The sequence below is a fragment of the Oryza glaberrima genome, chromosome 7 (assembly GCF_000147395.1).
Source record: "Oryza glaberrima chromosome 7, OglaRS2, whole genome shotgun sequence".
Taxonomy (NCBI): domain Eukaryota; kingdom Viridiplantae; phylum Streptophyta; class Magnoliopsida; order Poales; family Poaceae; genus Oryza; species Oryza glaberrima.
The window spans coordinates 5,235,395-5,253,180 of NC_068332.1; the positions used below are offsets into that span (position 1 = coordinate 5,235,395).

The 17,786-nt window shown below is 42.9% G+C and overlaps 2 protein-coding genes across 2 annotated transcripts; both read right to left on the reverse strand.

Annotated features, from left to right (window-relative positions):
- Positions 1-4,833: 4,833 nt before the first annotated feature.
- Positions 4,834-8,563, reverse strand: LOC127778384 (phosphoacetylglucosamine mutase). Its single transcript, XM_052304972.1, has 8 exons — positions 8,105-8,563; positions 6,898-7,017; positions 6,661-6,803; positions 6,327-6,575; positions 5,831-6,246; positions 5,545-5,720; positions 5,345-5,441; positions 4,834-5,241 (listed from the first exon to the last, which is right to left on the reverse strand). The coding sequence occupies exons 1-8, from the start codon at positions 8,447-8,449 to the stop codon at positions 5,099-5,101; spliced, it is 1,689 nt and encodes a 562-aa protein (XP_052160932.1). The 5' UTR covers positions 8,450-8,563; the 3' UTR covers positions 4,834-5,098.
- Positions 8,564-10,130: 1,567 nt separating this feature from the next.
- LOC127779320 (uncharacterized) lies at positions 10,131-13,332 on the reverse strand. Its single transcript, XM_052306053.1, has 7 exons — positions 13,091-13,332; positions 12,799-12,899; positions 12,088-12,678; positions 11,861-12,003; positions 10,997-11,788; positions 10,451-10,855; positions 10,131-10,154 (listed from the first exon to the last, which is right to left on the reverse strand). The coding sequence occupies exons 1-7, from the start codon at positions 13,330-13,332 to the stop codon at positions 10,131-10,133; spliced, it is 2,298 nt and encodes a 765-aa protein (XP_052162013.1).
- Between the last annotated feature and the right edge of the window lie 4,454 nt (positions 13,333-17,786).

Genomic DNA, 17,786 nt, shown 5'->3' on the forward strand with positions numbered 1-17,786 from the left:
CGGTCCTTAATTGTCATGAGCACAACCATCAAAACCATATGCTCACAACCCACCCTTAATCAGGTTTTAATTATCAATTAATTAACATAACACGATTAACCATCGTGAGCTACCATTAAATATAACCATAATTAATAATGTAGTATATATGATTCATCCCATTAATGAGCTTATCTTTCTAAGCATGGCTAAGCAATTATACATATAGCATTTAGCTGAACCATCCAATATATAATGTCCAAGCTAATCAATTTATAACCCATAGGAAAATAAAGTCATCTTCGGCCATTAATTAATTAGGAAAGGCTCACCACCCAATGACATTCGAAAATAATACATAAGTTGAAATAAGACATTAGCTTTAAACGGGTTCAACATGCTCAAAGGGTTGTTTGGGATCTGTGTGACTTGACTTGAACTTCCGCAAACGCTTCCGAACCTTCCTCAACGAAAACGCTCTCCTCCGGAACGTCAGAAACTAAAGCAAAAGAACAAAATCAACAAAACAGTACAAAAACAAGCATAAACAGTACATGTGGATATTTTTAACATGTAGATCTTGATTTTAGAAAAATTTAGCAACTTGAACCACTCGAATCCGAGTTACGGTGATTTAGTTATGAATTTCCGAATTTAATCGATTTTCATCTAATAAAGAACTAAAAGAGGTTTATGACGTCATGATGACGTCATCACCACCGGCCATGGCACGGGTGACGTGACCACCGGCGCTAGAGGGGTCGACCGGGCTAACGGAGGACATCTACGCGTAGAGGACGATGACGCGAACTCACCGGTGCAAAAAAACTACAACGGACGACGACGAACGGCGGCCGGTGACGAGCTCCAACGGTGACTCGGCTCGGGTCAGCGGCGGCGGCGGCGCTCCGGCGACCGGCGACGGCGGCGAAGGGACGGCCGGGGTGCTCCTCCTCCGTGCACACCCGACGGCGGCGAAAGGAGGCGGCGGTGACGGCTAGGGCGACGTGGCGGCGGCGCTACGGGCGACGCTCGACTTGGGACAAGAGGCAAACGGAAGAGGACGACTAGGGGATGCTATTTAAAGGCTTGGATTAGAGAGATTGGACTCCAACCGAGAGGAATCGAAGCCGGAAAATCTTCGGGTTAGTTTGGAGAGATAAACTCGAAACGAGTTTGATTCGGATAAAATACGAAGCAATTAGCTCCGATTCTTGGGGGAAAGGATAAAGTACAACAAAGGGATAAAAACCCCTCAACCAATCGGACTCGGAGATGGCCGATTGGGGCGGATTCGGCGGGGAACGGCGGCGGCTCGGGCTCGGGCAGGCCGGCCGAAGGTTGAAGACAACCCCGACATGTGGGCTCCACATGTCGGCGGCTGAAAGGAGGGGGGCGGTGGCTAGGCTTGGGCCGCACGGCCGCGCGCGAGGGAAAGAGGAGTTGGGCCGGAAACGGCCCAACGGCCTAGGAGAGGATTTTTAAGACTTTTCCAATTAAAATAATTCGTGAAATAATGTTTCATTTATTAAAAATACTTCCCTTGCTCAAATAATTTCCAGAAAAATCTAGAAAATAGATAAACAAGCAAAGTATTTAATGAAATTTTATCTAGCTCAATTTTATGTTGAAATTTTTCCTAGATTATTAGAGTTTAACTTGTAGGTTTTAAAATAATTTCTAGAAATGATTTAAAAGATGGATTATTAATTTAGGCGATTTTCAGGGCGTGACAAGCACTCAAAACATTTAAAACCAGTGTAAATTATGTTCCCTCGACGGTTTTACCTAATATACCATCCACGTAGTATGTTGACCTGGTCATCATCCTTAAAACGGAGCTGCACGATGAGGGGTGCCCAAGAACCATTCATCTAGGGTAAAATTTGCTACGGGACACTCAAAGATTATGGTCTTTGCTGTGAGACACCTGAAGATCATGTATTTGCTTGTGGACACTGTAAAAAAATACTAGTAATTAGCTGCTGGACACTTCTTTTATTATTTCATTATTTTCGATGAAAACGGAAAGGAGGTCCGATGCAGCGGTGAGGCCTGTCACGGTGTCATCGATAATCTGGCCGTGAGATTTGAAAATTTAAGTGCGAAAATGATACCGTAGCGAACATCATCAGTATAACCATGAAATTTTTATCGAGTCTCAACTTTCAGCAATGGGCATACATTCATATTATTTTTTTCTCGGTGGGAGGAGTACCATTCCATAATTGTGTCCGTGAAAAGGGTGGGGAGCGGCAGCAATTTTAACCAATGAGCAGGATAGAACTACTGTGGATGGGTACTACTAGTAGTAGTACGACGGATTCTTTTGCAGGCAACTCATCAAGAAAGCGTGGAATGGAATCCAGGAGTGAGAGATACTACCTTCGTTCCATTTCAAGTCTAACTGTCATTTTCCGTGTTCAATTTTAATTGTCCGTTTTATTTAAAATCTTTTTATAAATTAATATTTTTTTATTGTTATAGATGATAAAATATGAATAGTACTTTACTTGTGACTTATGTTTTTAATTTATTTTCAAATTTTTTTCAAATAAGACGGATGATTAAAGTTGGGCGCGAAAAATCATGGCTACACTTAAAATGAGACGGAGGGTGTAAATATTTGTGAAAAAAAAAAGAAGCGGTACAAATGCTTAAAAGGACGGTGTTTGAGAAGGACTAGTTTCGCTTGAGTGGAGGGACTGTGGTTTTCGACATGCGGAGAAACCACGGCCGACGGCCGGGCCCGTTGTGAGGGATTGATTGGTTTTCGACATGCAGAGAAACCACCGCTGACGGGCCTGTTGTGGTTTTGTGGGGGGACTGGTCATTATTCAGTGGTCAATTCATGCTGTATTTCTCCATAGAGTAAGGGCAGGGGCGGATCCAACGTGGGTGCAGGGGGGACTCGAGGCCCTCCTACACCCATAAGACTCATGGATACCCCCGGAGCACCCCTTTCAAATTTTTCACCATGAATGATAAACTAAAGGTTTCTAGATGGCTGGAGGTCCCTCTAATTTTTTGTTCCTGGATCCGCCCCTGTAAGGGCCACTTTGAATTATAGGGTAGAAAAAACGAAGGAATAGGAAAAATACAGGATTATGACAGGAATTGAAGTGTAAAACAGATGATTGCAAAACACAGGAAAAACATAGGAATGGATGTTTGATTGGAGCGCAAGAAAAACGCAGGAATCAGATGAGAGAGATAGACTCAAAGGAAATTTTCCAAGAGGTTAGAGCTCTTGCTAAATTTCCTCCAAAATCCACATGCAATGTGCCATTCCATAGGAATTTCATAGGATTTGGAAAGCTTCAATCCTTTGAATTAAAGGGCCAAATAGGAAAATTTTCTATAGGATTTGAATCCTATGAAATTCTTACATAAATCCTTTGATTCAAAGGGGCCCTAAAGTTTTTTTGGTCCGATGTACAGGAGTAGTACTACCTCCGTCCTAAAATAAGTGCAGCTATGAGTTTCCGCGCCCAACTTTGATCGTCCGTCTTATTTGAAATTTTTTATAATTAGTATTTTTATTGTTATGAGATGATAAAACATGAATAGTACTTTACTCGTGACTTATGTTTTTAATTTTTTTAAAAAAAAATTCAAATAAGACGAACAGTTAAAGTTGGGCGTGGAAAACCATGGTTGCACTTATTTTGGGACGGAGGGAGTACTAATTTACTCTCTCGATCTCATGAAAACCAAAACTAGCATCGGATGTAATAAGTACTACCTCTGTCTTAAAATATAGCAATTTTTAGCTATAAATCTGGACACATATGCGTCCAGATTTGTAGCTAAAAATACTTACATTTTAGGACGGAGGGAGTAGAACTTTGAGTTTAGACAGAGATATATTCAGATTTATGAGATAAAGGAAGTGCTACGTTTTTAAAATATAGAATTTTTAAAATATAGTTATTTCTAGCACAGTGACTTATTCTGAAATAGAGCTATTTCTACACATATTATCTTCTCTTAACCAATTGCACCTATTCTCCATTTAATTTCTTCCGTCATCTTCTTTTCTCAACAAATCACAACCTTCGTCCTATTATTTCTACCTACTAATTTAATATTGTGCCCATCTTGGAACGAAGAAAGTAACTTCGTATCACCGAAACTTCATCTTTAAATTAACGACCATAGTAAGAAATTAAAGTCGTCCTCGTTAATATGATAATAGTATCGTGAATTGATAGGTAAGAGATGGCTGATAGGTATCTAAGGAATAAAACTAATTGATTTATGCTATGTTTTTTCTAAGAAAAATCAATTAAGGGCCTCTTTGAATCACATGAATGGAAAAACGGAGGAATAGAAAAAACGCAGGATTCTGACAGAAATGCAGTTGTAGAACAGAAGATTGGAAAATACAGGAAAAACACAAGAACGACCGTTTGATTGGACCTTGATTGGAGCACAGGAAAAACGCAGGAATCGGATGAGAAATACACTCAAAGGAATTTTTCCAAGAGGTTAGGCCTCTTGTTAACTTTCCTCCAAAATCTCCGTAGGATTACCCATTACATAGGAATTTTAAAGGTTAGTATAGGATTCAATCCTTTGTTTCAAAGGGTTTCATCTGAAATTTTTCCATAGGATTAAAATCCTTCAAATTTTCTACACTTTTACTACAAATCAAAGGGGCCCTTAAGTCCTTCCGATAAAAGTTGGAAAGTTAAAATAAAGCTTTTTCTAAAGGAGGGAGTACATGCAGTATAAATTATTTCTATTTCTTTCTCTTCATTTCAGTATTCATTTTCCTAACTCCCGTGGGCATGTGAATAAGGAATTCACCTATGGTTGTAAATGATAACTTCATTAGTATATCGCCAGCTAAAAAGAATCAAAGAACTGGTTCTGCACGGACAACTTCCTTTCTTAAAAAAAGAAACGTTGGAACTCAATCTGTTCATACTATTTTTTTGGTACAATAACTGATGGCTCTACACACAGTATGTACAATCTGAAAATTTCGAATAAACATGTAGTGTTGCATTACAAACAAATGGATTTTGATATTCTTCAAATGTGTCAGGCAATTGAGCTAAAGTGAACACTTTAAACTTCTGGAAAATGAAGAGATAAAAAAAGGGAAGGCAAATTATCCAAGAATGCGCTCAACATGCTGCGCCACTCGTTTTGCAAGGCTATCAGCTGCTTCCTCTGAAGATGCCTCTGCATATACACGCACCACATCCTCGGTACCAGATGGCCGCACGAAACATCGCCCATGAGAGTAATTTGCTGCAGGGTACCTCAGAATTCAGTAACACTTCAATTTATGCCAAGAAAATCGGATGTCGGAAAGAAACATAAGTATTATATGCTCAGAGAAGATGTTACTTACATATCTCCCCATCTATCAGTTCCTGCAGCCCATTAGGCTGGCAAACCCTTCTTTCTGCATCTGTTGTAACAATAGAATTTCGATCTTGAACTTTAACCTGAAATCATAATTATATTATGGGAGCCTGATATGACAGTGATAACTAGAGGCGTATCTTAGAAAAGAAGAGGTAATAACTCCAGGTACTTTGGCGAAAATACCTTCAATTGTCTACTGGGCAGATCAGTGTACAGGTCACACCAATTCTGAAACGACCAGCCCTTGTATTGCAAAACAGCCTCCACCAAAAGCATTCCACTTAGAGCATCTCCAACTGCCTGATTAATTAGCTGACTTGTGGCCAACAATCTCATAGCAGCTTGGTGTTGTGAAGAACCTAATGTGAAAAGGTAAAAGGAAAGGGGGAAACATCACGACAACCATAAACAAATAGATCCAACAATGCAAAAGAGAAAAGAAATGCTGGAAAAATCATGAAGAGTTCACCTGCAGCCTTTGAAGAAAACTCACTGGTCAAAGATTCCAGTTGTGAGACAAAATGATCTGAGAATAGCACTGTCCCATGTCCATTGGCTTCAAAGTAGATACCGATATCATATTTTAGGGCTTCCTTGTGAAGATATTTCACTCCAGTTGGAGTGAATACAACTTCGAGACCAATGTTCTTGAGAAAATCTGTTGATGCACCATTTGCATAAGCTGTTTGAATTACACCAAAACGTGTAGGAAGTACTTCATTTCCTTTATTGTCTTTTCCATTGATAATATCTAATTGCTCTCTAATAAACAGCACGAATAGTGATAATATCTTGTCACCATCAACGAGATCAATCCTAGTGTCACTAGAGGATACGATACGGAAATAAACAAGCCGGTCAGCGTCGCCATCAAAACTTGCACACCTGAAAGTTAGATCAGAATGGCCAGGTAAGATCAGTGACAACTGACAAGTAGAAATTTAAGGAGCAATTAACTGACTCACCTGAAACCGACATCTTCAGGACCAAAGCCAAGAGGAACAACTTTCTCCTTCTGAACAAAGTCTGCACCACAACTCTCATTAAGTATCCCTTCTCCCTTCCCTGAATTCCTCACATGAATGTCTAATCCAGAGATTTTTGCCTTTATTTCTTCAAGTTTCAACCCACCAATGCCATTAGCTCCATCCACAATTAGTCTATTGTTTATCGCATCAGCTTCTTTATCTTTTGGGACTAACTCCAATAAACACCTATTGCAATATAGTTAAATTATGCAAACAAATAGATGCCACATATTTATTACTTACAGTAGCAGAGAATTAAATTCAGAAGAACCTGAATGAATCAATAACTTGTGAAAAATAATCCGTCTCAGAAGACTTCAGTCCTTTGTTTTTACTTCGGACCATCCAATGCAGCTGTGGAGTGGTGAGGATCCCCATGTCAACTGCTACTGCACCTATTACCGCATTTACTCCCTTCATGCATGAGTTCCAGAAAACTATTAAGATTGACTCATGAACATGAGACATACAGTGAATACAGAATAAAGGATGTAAATTGATGTCATACCTTCACCGCCACATCAAGGAGGTACTCTCCAGTTGGCCTCGTGTCTCTTGCCAGCAGCACTTGTGCCGACTGGCTTCCACCAAGTTTAATATCCTCATCTTTTGCAAACTGAAGCACTATCTACAATTCAACAAACATAAAAGAAAACTGAGGGTAAGAGTAGGCAGAAACAAAACTATCAATTATCTGAACAAACTTAACATCTCAGGCAGAAGATGCCACTCCTCATTAGTTCCATAGTTCAATCCAATGATAATATTGAGGCACTGAAGTTCTGTTTTCCAACAGTATCAAGTACCAATTAGCACCATCAGAGTCTTTAACATTGATCAAGGAATTTAAACATCACTATAATTCCAATATGCTGGAGGTTTCATGAGGATGATGACCACTCATTTTTCAAATGCAAGAATGTTCGACAATGCTGGAGTGAACTAGATCTTGAGGATTTAAGATAAAAACTGTTGATGTGTTGTTCACCTAAAGCAGCGATGGAGGAAACCTGAAACCTTTCTAAAGAGAAACGATTGAATATAACTAATTTGCTTTGGAGATGGTGGAGTGAAAGAAACAAAGTAAACTCAGAAGAGGACCAAGTACAACCACAAGGTTTTACGACTTGCAGTATATTTTACCCTAGAGGATTTGTTTCAGCTCTGAATGAACTTTGACGAGACAATGGTGCCAATACTGTCATCTCTAGAGCTGTCAGATTCTTGTTAGCAACATGTTCTGTTCATGTTAGAGACTTAAAGAGTCATGCACTGTCCTAGAAACTGTGAAGTGTATCCATGCTCTAGCACAATTTGGAGCATCCCAAGAACTCGAGCATCACCTGCTCTGGTTCAATAAATTTCTAGAGTTTGTAAGGCCTGGTTTAGTTCCCAACTTTTTCTTCAAACTTCCAACTTTTCTATCACATCAAAACTCTCCTACACATATAAACTTCCAACTTTTCCATCACATCGTTCCAATTTCAATCAAACTTCCAATTTTGGCGTGAACTAAACACACCCTAACTTAGGTGACTGGCGATCTGGCTAGCTCATCCTATTAACAACATTAGCTCTCATGTTACAAAAATCAACACAGAGGAAAGAGATTACGCGTCAGACAGTAACAAATCGAACTGACTAGCTAGCTGTAGTACGCAATCTAACAAGGTCAGGGCATGTGGTAAGCTGAGATCCAGCGAAGGAGAGGCAACCTGGAGGAGGGCGTCGGGGTTGGGGGCATTGGCGAGTGCGTCGGCGAACGGCTCCCAGTCCTGCGACAGCATCCCGCCGTCCGCGTCGACGATCTTGACGCCGTTGTCGCGGACCGGGTTGTGCGAGGCCGTGATGACCACCCCCACGGCGGCGCCGCCCAGCTTGGCCGATCGCAACGCCGCCACCACCCCGGCGCGGCACACCGCGGGGCCCATGGCGGCCCCCTCCGCGCGGAACCCCGCCGTCCCGTACGAGAACCTCGCGCCGTCGGGCGGCGGCGGGAAGAGGGTGGCCGCCGCGAGCAGCGCGGCGCGCTGGTCGCCTCCCGCCGCGAGCTCGGCCATGGCGCTGCGGGTGGATCGAAACCCTCTCGCCGCCGACGGAGAGGTCTGCGGCGACCTGCTGAGATCTGGGCTCGCCGGAGTCGGAGAAGGGGCGTAGTAGAGGGCGAGCTCTGTAGAGGTGTACGGTCGGTATCGTCCGTTCGATTTGAATCGGATGGCTGTCAACCTCCCAGAGTGTACTGTATATTTCTGAATTTTTTAGAGAACTGAAAAAACGTTCGTACGATGCTTTTTTTTTTTCTCCAGAATTTTCAGTAGCATACATTAACAGTAGCAAATTTGAGATGTTTGCTTGTCAGGTACAGTAAACCACTAATATGATAGAGTTTGAACTTCAGATTTTGGATTAGAGTTTTGCATCACAGATATACATGCACAGTGAACAATGGTTAATAATGAACAATGGGGATTTAGTCAACGCAGGGGATTTAGAGTAAATTTGGTACGTACCATCGCAAAGTTCCTGGTGTTGGAAAATACCATCGCAATGAGCTTGAGTGGAAAAGTACCATCCAAATTGCCCAGTTTGTTAGAAATGCTCCTACCGTCGCTTTGTCCGTTTGAAGACGTTGTTGATGATGCGGAATGGCGATGATGCCCCTGCAAATATTTCAGCATTTGGCGCCAAAATTTCCAACTTTTGGAGCCAAAATAGATGCTTCGGGGGATATAAAAACCTAGATCCTTTGGACCTTATCATTCCAGCTTCTTGACATCTTGTTCTTCTCTTCTTTGTCTGTTGCTCCTTCTTCAATCAAGTTGCAGCATAGATGAGTCAGTCCGTTGCCTCTTCGGCAATACCATCAGTGGTTTGTCCCAACTGCAACGTGATGGTTCGGCGGAAGACATCAGGAACAACAAGAAATCCAGGCCGGCACTACTACAGGTGCCCATTTCACTCGGTGAGTTAAAGATTAGCAACTTAACAAAGTTTTAACTTTTTGGCAGTTGCAGCCATGGTCCCAATGTGATGATTTTCCTTGTCACAGGATGAGCCAAGTGGCTGTCATTTTTGGTTTTGGGAAGATGAACTGATGGCTCCAGTTATGGAACAAACTGCCACAACACCAAATGGAAGAAATGATTTGAAGCTTGCAGTTGAGATAAGAAGACGTTTTGATATGATGGACTTCAAGATCAACATAGTTATATTTCTAGTTGTGTTCCTTACAGTTGTAGTAATTTGGAAGCTGTAATATGTGCATTTCTTTATCAGTTGTATGCGAAAACTAATTTTAGTGAAGTGAATGCAATGTCAAGTAGAACATCTAGAAGTGCAGCTTTTATTATAAAAACAATTCAACTAGGTGGAAGTGCATAACATCAGTTTAACAACAATATAGAGTTGAATACTAGCCCGAAATAGGCAGACCATACTTCTTACACAACAGTTTCACATCCATGGTTTTTAGAGTAGCAAAATAACAGTGTGATAGTACATGAATAACACATGATTAGTAGTTATCAGTCTAGCAAAATAACATGGCAACATAACAAAGACTCAGAACTTCATGGTGCTTCGCAATTGTTAGCTTCCAATAACCTTTTCCTGCTCCTTGTCAAAGGACTAGAACTAGGCATTACAAGAGTTGGATCTCTAGGAGGAGTAGAAGTTGGTTGAATGGTTGCTTTCTTCCCCCTTGGAGCTGTCCTCTTTGTAGCCTTGCTGGTCTTTGTAGCCTTAGTTGTATTTGAGGTTCTTGGCCTGCAACACAATAGTAAATTGAGTTGTATATGATCCATTGTAAAAAAGAAGTAAATATAGTTTGTGTAACCACCTTTTATTGTTGCTTGGACCTGCTTCAGATTGACCTTCGTCAAGAACATTTTCTTTGCAAGTAGATTGCCTATGTCCCAATCTTCCACACTTCTTGCACTTGTGCTTCTTACCCCATGGTTTGCCCTCCTTATGTCTTGTAGTTTTAGGTCTACCAGCTGGCCTCTTTAGGTTGGGAGGATGCAACTTGAAGCCTTGAGTCCCTTTGGTCCACTTGGCTTTACCTGGCATTGCCTAATTGCATGGGAGTAGGCAGCCTTGAACATTTGAACTGAGTAGTATTTATTAACATACTTCTCAACCTTATCCCTCTTTGAGCAGATCACAGCAAGAGCATGAGTACAAGGCTTGCCAGATATTTGCCACTGGTTGCAGGAGCATTCATTTGCTTCTAGGTCAACTGATTCCCTCCAAGCAGTCCCATCCTTGTAGGATCCACTAACCTCTGCTTCTGTCGAGGAGCTTAGCTTTACTATATATCCTTTTAGATCCCTGGTTATTGCATTGAGCTCCTTGATGACACTAGGAATAATTGTACCTTCAAACTTTGCTGCAACACTTCTTCTCACCTCTATTTTTTCCATCATCATTTGTCTAAGCTTGTCAGCAAGCTCATCAACTGGGAGCCCCTTCAAAGGATTTATCTTGTTATTGAAAGACTCAGAAATGTTATTGTTAATATAGTCAACTTTGCAAATTCCATTGAATTTGCTCCTAGCCCATATATGGGGATGGTTCTGTTCAAGCCATTTTATGGCTTCAGGATAAACCGCTTTGATCTTCCCCATGTATTTATCATAAAATATTGTATCATAAGCTCTTGCTGCAGGCCAAATGTTGTCATCGATGGCAGTACCGTGGAACTTCTTCATCATATTCTTCCACATGTGCATCATGCACTCCCTATGTTCCACTCCTTTCGGAAATACAATACCAACAGCTTTTGTCAAGCCAATTCCAACATCTGTATGCAATGCTAGTCCACGGGGTGTGCCGATTGCTTGCTTAAGTTTTTGAAGAAACCAAACCCAATTTTCAGCAGCTTCAGACTCAAATATGCCATAGGCTACTGGAAACATCCAGTTATGACCATCTATAGCAGTAGCAGCTGCTAGTTGACCTCTATACTTTCCTATCAAAAAGGTTGAGTCGATGCCAAGGTAAGGTCTACAACCTTGAAGGAATCCATCTATGCAAGGCTTGAGAGCCACAAACAGCTTGCTGAACTGATGTTTTCCTTTGTTCTCCTTGTAGTCTATCTCCACTAAACTTCCTGGGCATCTTTTCTCTACTTCTGCCTTGAAGTTGAATAATCTATCAAAGCTTTCCACCCATGAACCTTGAATTTGTTCAAGACAAGCCTCTTTGCCAGCCCAAACCTTGAAGTATGAGACATCCACTTGGTACTTCTCTTTGATCCTTCTCTTCAGCTCCTTAGGGCCAAGGGTAGGGTTTTCAACTAACCAATCCATCACATTAAGTGCAACCCACTTAGAAGAAGCCATCTTGTCACTAGAAAAACTTGTAGAAGTACATTCATGGTCTGACCCAACAGTCTTTATCTAGAAAATAAATAAAAACATGTTACTATAATGAACAAAATTAAGAAAAAGATTGACAATAATACACTATACCTGAAATGAATGCTCATCTTGAAGCCTAGAAGCATGTATTCTCCACTTGCAATCAGGATCACAGCATGAGGCACCAAATTTTGTCTTGTCACTATAGTCAACACCAAATTCAAATTGTTTCAGAATTGCGAAATGTCTAAGAGCTTTCAGAAAGGAAATTTTATCAGGAAATACTTCATTGATTTTAATAGCTGGGTTTTGATAATCAACGACAGGGCAGGGCTCACAAGGTACACTGTCAGTAATTTCATCTTCACGTTCCAACAAATGCTCTGTTGGATCTTCACCTATCTCAACCTCAGGTATTGGCCCCACCATGGGAGCAACACCATAAATCCCCTCATCATCAACCCCAACATAGTCATCAGCAGTAACTGCTACTGAAGGAAGAACTAGTTCAACTTCTTTATTTGGAGATGCATCTTCTTTATTTTGAGCTGCAGATGGATCAGAAAGATTTGGAGCTGCTGCTGGTGTAATAGAAAGATTTGGAGCTGCTGCTGCTGCTGGTGTAATAGAAAGATTTGGAGCTGCTGCTGCTGCTGGTGTAATAGAAAGATTTGGAGCTGCTGGTGGAACCGGAATAATTGATAATTGTGGAGTACGTTGCTCAACCACACTAGATGGTTGGGAGAAGTTCTGAGCACTAGAGGTATTCTGTGACATCATAACAGCCTCCATGGTCATGCCAAGCATTAACTTACCAGACCATTTTGGTCCTATCTCCTGCACAAACATGTTTAATTGGATTGCCCTCTCGACGAAATACATTTCAAATGCTTCAATAAGCTCTGCATCAGAATTAATTGCTGCTAACTCTGTAGCACATTTGTCCCAGAAAAAACAGGATAGATATTGCTTACTCCCCCATCGAAACTCATCTCTTAGATAATCAACAATAGTCAACAGTGAGCATTCCTCCTTATCTACAACCTTACGGATGGATCTGGCAGTGATGTACTCAATCCTACCACTATCATCCTTTGCCATATATGATCCCATTTTAATAGTAACTTTGAACGCCTTGGTAGGATCCATCCTACCGCAACAAAGCAGAAGAAAATGCACTGATATGTTAGAAAAAACCTACGCCAATGGATAAAACAGGATTAAAAAGTACTACTAATCGCACATATATATTGGTCTATTCTTTGAATCCAATCAACCAACAACAATGCAAACATTCGGTTCAATTTTCTGAAAGTAAGTGTACAGGATAGAAGCTATTACCCTTCTGGAATCCAAGAAGCCAAGTTACTGAAGTTTGGTGTCTCACTTTGCATGTACAGAGCTTGGCTTTGCAGGAGATTGTCCACTGGGGACTTTGCAAGAGCTTGGCTTGGAGAATGCGTTGATGTCCTCCTGCCCTCTGCCATGGACTGCTGCTCTGCTGATTCAGCTCGAATCAGATCTACAACTCGAGCCACCACCGCTTTGGACCGTGTTGCTGGCGACTTCAATGGACTCCTCATCGTGATTATCACTACACATGTGCCGCCGGTGCCGGGGAAGATTGTGTTGGCGGCAGGAGAGATGTGGCGCACTAGGGAGATGTGGCAGAGGGGATGAGAGATTGGGATTAGGGTTCAGTCCTATGTGGCCACAGCAGGGGCATCATCGCCATTTCACATCATCAACGACGTCTTCAAACGGGCAAAGCGACGGTAGGGGCATTTCTAAAAAACTAGGCAATTTGTATGGTACTTTTCTACTCGAGGTCATTGCGATGGTATTTTCCAACACCAGAAACTTTGCGATGGTACGTACCAAATTTACTCTTTCTAAAGCCATTATGCATCTAACATACCCTGCCTCGTATGCCTCCTGTACAGGAACGGGATCGAGCAGCACTCTTACCTTGTTCGCAGGCAGGATGGATGGCTTGCAGGGTTGACGAGTCCTGGGATCGGTGGCGGCGTGAGGGACTCGAAGCAGGTTCACCTTCGAGGTCGGGACGACGATGGAGCGACGCAGCGACGGCGCCGACGGGGCTGCGGGCTGCGGCGGCGTGGAGCGTCGATAGGGAAGGCCCGACCTCGCCTCCTCCAGCCGTTGCGCGGAGTCACGCCGTCGATGGAGGGTAGGCCGGTGATGCGGCTGCTGCGGCGTGGATCAGGGATGCGACGTGGATCGGGGCTGCGGCTGCGGCGTGGAGCAATGGCGTTGGAGGGGATGCGGCGGCGGCGGCGGCGACGGCGTTGGCGTGGATGGGGGTGGCGGCGGTTGAGGGGGAGCGACCGAGTGGGTATGCGGCGGCGTGAGGCGGATAGGGGATCGGCGGTTTCAGGAGGAGAGCTTTGTTGGGTTGTGGGGTTTTGGACTATTTGCCACTCTCCCGGTGGCGTGTTCTTAAATGCCGCTCTCAAGGTTGGCTTCGCTATTTTGTCATCGGAGAGAAGATTTCTTGATCGTGTGCCATTTCTGAGCCTGCAAAGTATCATTTTTAAGCCTGCAAAGTGCCACGTCACCTGATCCGAGGGCAAAATAACTGTCTTGCCTATCTTCTTCCTCTAGCTCGGGGTCTCTCTCCTCCAACCTTCCTCCTTGCGTGTGAGCTGGTGACACCGCCACCACCACCGCCGGACCGACCTCCTGGCGCTAGGTGGCGAACGACAAGGTAGGGGAAGCCTCGAGGTTGGACTTGACATAACCGCCGACGTCAGGGAGAGTGGAGAAGAGCCGAGAGGAGAATGAAGGCGACGACGGTGACGATGAAGTGAGGCACCGGCGATGCCACAAAAGAAAGAGCAGGGGCCACGGAGGTAAGGAGCAAGCAAAGGAGGGAGAAGTGCGAGGCGGGGAGCTCACCGGAGCCCAATAACCTTGGCGCCCTGGGAAAGGAAGGGGATGAAAAAGACCGGAGGAGAAATGAAGAAGAAGGATAAGATGGTTATTTTGTCATTAGATCGGGTGACGTGGCGCCTTGCGGGCTCAAAAATGGCACACAAGCAAGAATCTTCTCTCCCCGATGGCAAAATAGCAAATTTATTCGGGAGAGTGGCAAATAGTCCAAAACCCCGAGAGCTCGAGGAAAAGAAAAGATAGGCGATCGAGGCGTTGGATTTCGCGATCCAATAGTTCATATTCCATGGGGCTGCTTGGATGGGGATTCAAGACCACCACTACACTTTTTTAAGTAGTAGAGATATATGTTAAACAACTGTTAAGAGCTAAACAATAAATTAAAATATTGATATCACTATACATTATAATTGAAAAAAGTAAGTACAATCCTACCTTAGCTTTAGGTAAAATTCATTCCTTTCTCTATTTTTAGCCCTAGTCTGGTTCGCTATCTCCTACCTCATTCGGCTTGACCTTTATCTCTTTGGCTCGGCTCACAAGTGGAGCGTCTAGCTAGCACTGTCAGCTGTCTCCTCTCGTTGCACTATAGTAGCGTCTTCAACCTCTGAACGTCAGTCACGTGCCTTGTATGATGCCAGAGACGATCCTCCCCATCAAATCTGCCGAATCTTTCTCGATCTCCCAAAATTGGTTAAGAGCTTTTGATCCACTCAATTTGCTCTTTTCGTTTCCCAAAAATCAGAGAGAATCCACATGCAAATGTCACAACCCAATTCCGCAAAACTCAGGATAAAAGCGGCAAGGAAGCTCGCCGACCGGCCATCATTAGCAGTTAGACGGAGATTAAATCTGGCAAATTAAAGCCGAATTGAAAGGGAAAATCATGGGGAATGACAAGGGAGGAGTGGGGAATCGATTTTTGCAATCGGTTGGAGGATGAGGAAGCACACAGGGAGACGGATCGATGTGGCAACGGCGCTAGGGTTTGGCTGGGAGATAAGAACGGATGTCGGCTGGAGGCGTGCGTCGAAGTAGGACTAGCAACGGCTGGGCTGAGCCTAAGCATAGCTAGGCCAACGGATAGAGGAAAGGGAGCAGGCCGAGGCAAGGAGACAAGTGAAAAAGGACTTTTGGCCGAAGGAAGAAAGGTCCAAAGGGAGAGAGATGGAGGCCATGAGGGAGAGAAAAAAGGGAGCGGGAGGAAGAGGCCAAACAAGTCAGCTGAGAGACGACGACGTATGCACCAAAAAAAAGCTAAGGAAGCCTTAGATTTTTTTTTAATTTGGTATATATATAATACGATAATATGAGTAAATTGCGCTCATGGTGCGTGAAGTTGTGTGATGGGTATAAATAGGTACATCAACTAGCAAATTGCTCAATTCGATACAATAACTTACCTAGTCCGTGAGAACTTGGGGCAAAAGGTCATTGTAAGCAAATTGAGCTAATGTGGCGCATATTACTATTACACATCAAAATTTAGACCGACAAAATGTATAATTATTAAGCGCTCGATATTTTTCAGATTTAGATTGAAAAAAAGTGAAACAATTGAAAATGCCCAACCATGGAAATAAACTTCTAAAAACAAGTTTTTGGTGAAATGGAGTATTTGAGAATGAAAATTAAAATGAATTTTTCAGGAGACTATGGCATGGCAGAAATTTTGTTGCTCCTGAACATATAAGTGAGCATTATACAGAGTTATACAGATGATAAAAAAAATAAATTCTTGTCCTGTACATGAAAATTTCTGCACAATTAATTTATCTTTTTCTTTGGATTCCAAATAAGATCTCTAAAACATAGTAATACATGCTATCAGTTTGGAACCTTACAATAATTTTGTTTGCATGGATAATTTCGGTGCGATTCGCATGGACTAGTCAAGTTACTTTATCAGAATGTGCAAGTTATAGTTGTTGTAGTACCTATTTTGCACCCACCACACAAATTTATATATTGCGAGCATAATTTACTCTTATAATATATCACTGTATTTAACTAGATAATCTCACAGCAGTCTCACCCTTCTCCTGTCTGAACTAACGCCGGATGTATACCAACTCACCAAAGTGTTATTTGGTTTGATGCCAAAATAAACAGTATCAATCTTTGGTAATATCGAATTTTAGCATTATCAATATTTGGTTTGGTAGGGTAGAAATGTGTAGAGTGTATTTGGTTTGTTTTTCCTAATACTGGTAAAGTGTACTCGGTCCTAAGTTATTTTTAGAGTTCTCCACATGGCTGAAAAATTGACAGAATTAAATAAGATAAATATGATTGGTTGAGATGAAGAAATAAGTAGAGATACTAAACAGAAGATAATTGTAATTGGTTAAGATAAGAGAGGGAGAAAAAGCCAAATTTTAATATAAATTTAAATACTAAATACTTACTATATTACATAATAAAAGGAAGTACATCACATTAATTAACAATAGAGTAATTAAAACTTATACTAAATAAACTTTTTTCCTTTTTTAAAAAAAGAAAAAAAATCTCTCCATACACACGTCTGCCCGTTATATATGAGCGGCGCAAGAGACTCATATCTACTATTTTACCATACAATTCTTTTGCAGTAACACTTAAGGTTTCGTCTAGCTACACACCCAAGTGCTACCTAGAACTCTTCGCCCTGCGCGAGAGCCCCGGAATAAAAGCCCAGGACGCAGCCGCCCTTCTCCACCTGCGCCACCTCCTCGCACGCCCCCGTCCTCGGGTCGTGCAGCCGCACCGCCCCCTCGCACCCCCTCGCCCACACCGCCATCCTCCCGTCCCCCACCATCGCCAGCGGCTGCGCCACCTTCTCCCTGCACAACCACCTCACCTCCTCCTCCTTCTTCTTCTTCCTCTTCTTGCTTCGCCCGCCGCGCTTCGCCTCCGCCGCCGGGTGGCTCGTCGGTTCTTCTTCCCACCCGCGGAGGACGTTCTTGATCGGGAGCGAGTGGAGCTTTGTCCATGTCGTGGTGTTCGGCGTTAGGGACCAGAGGTTGATGGTCCTGCCGGGGTAGTCGTGGTGGACGGCGACGAGGCGGCCGCCGAGCGCGGCGAGGCTGAGGTTGGGGCGCTGCCCGCGGTGGCGCTGGTCGGCGGGGAGCGGGCCGTCCAT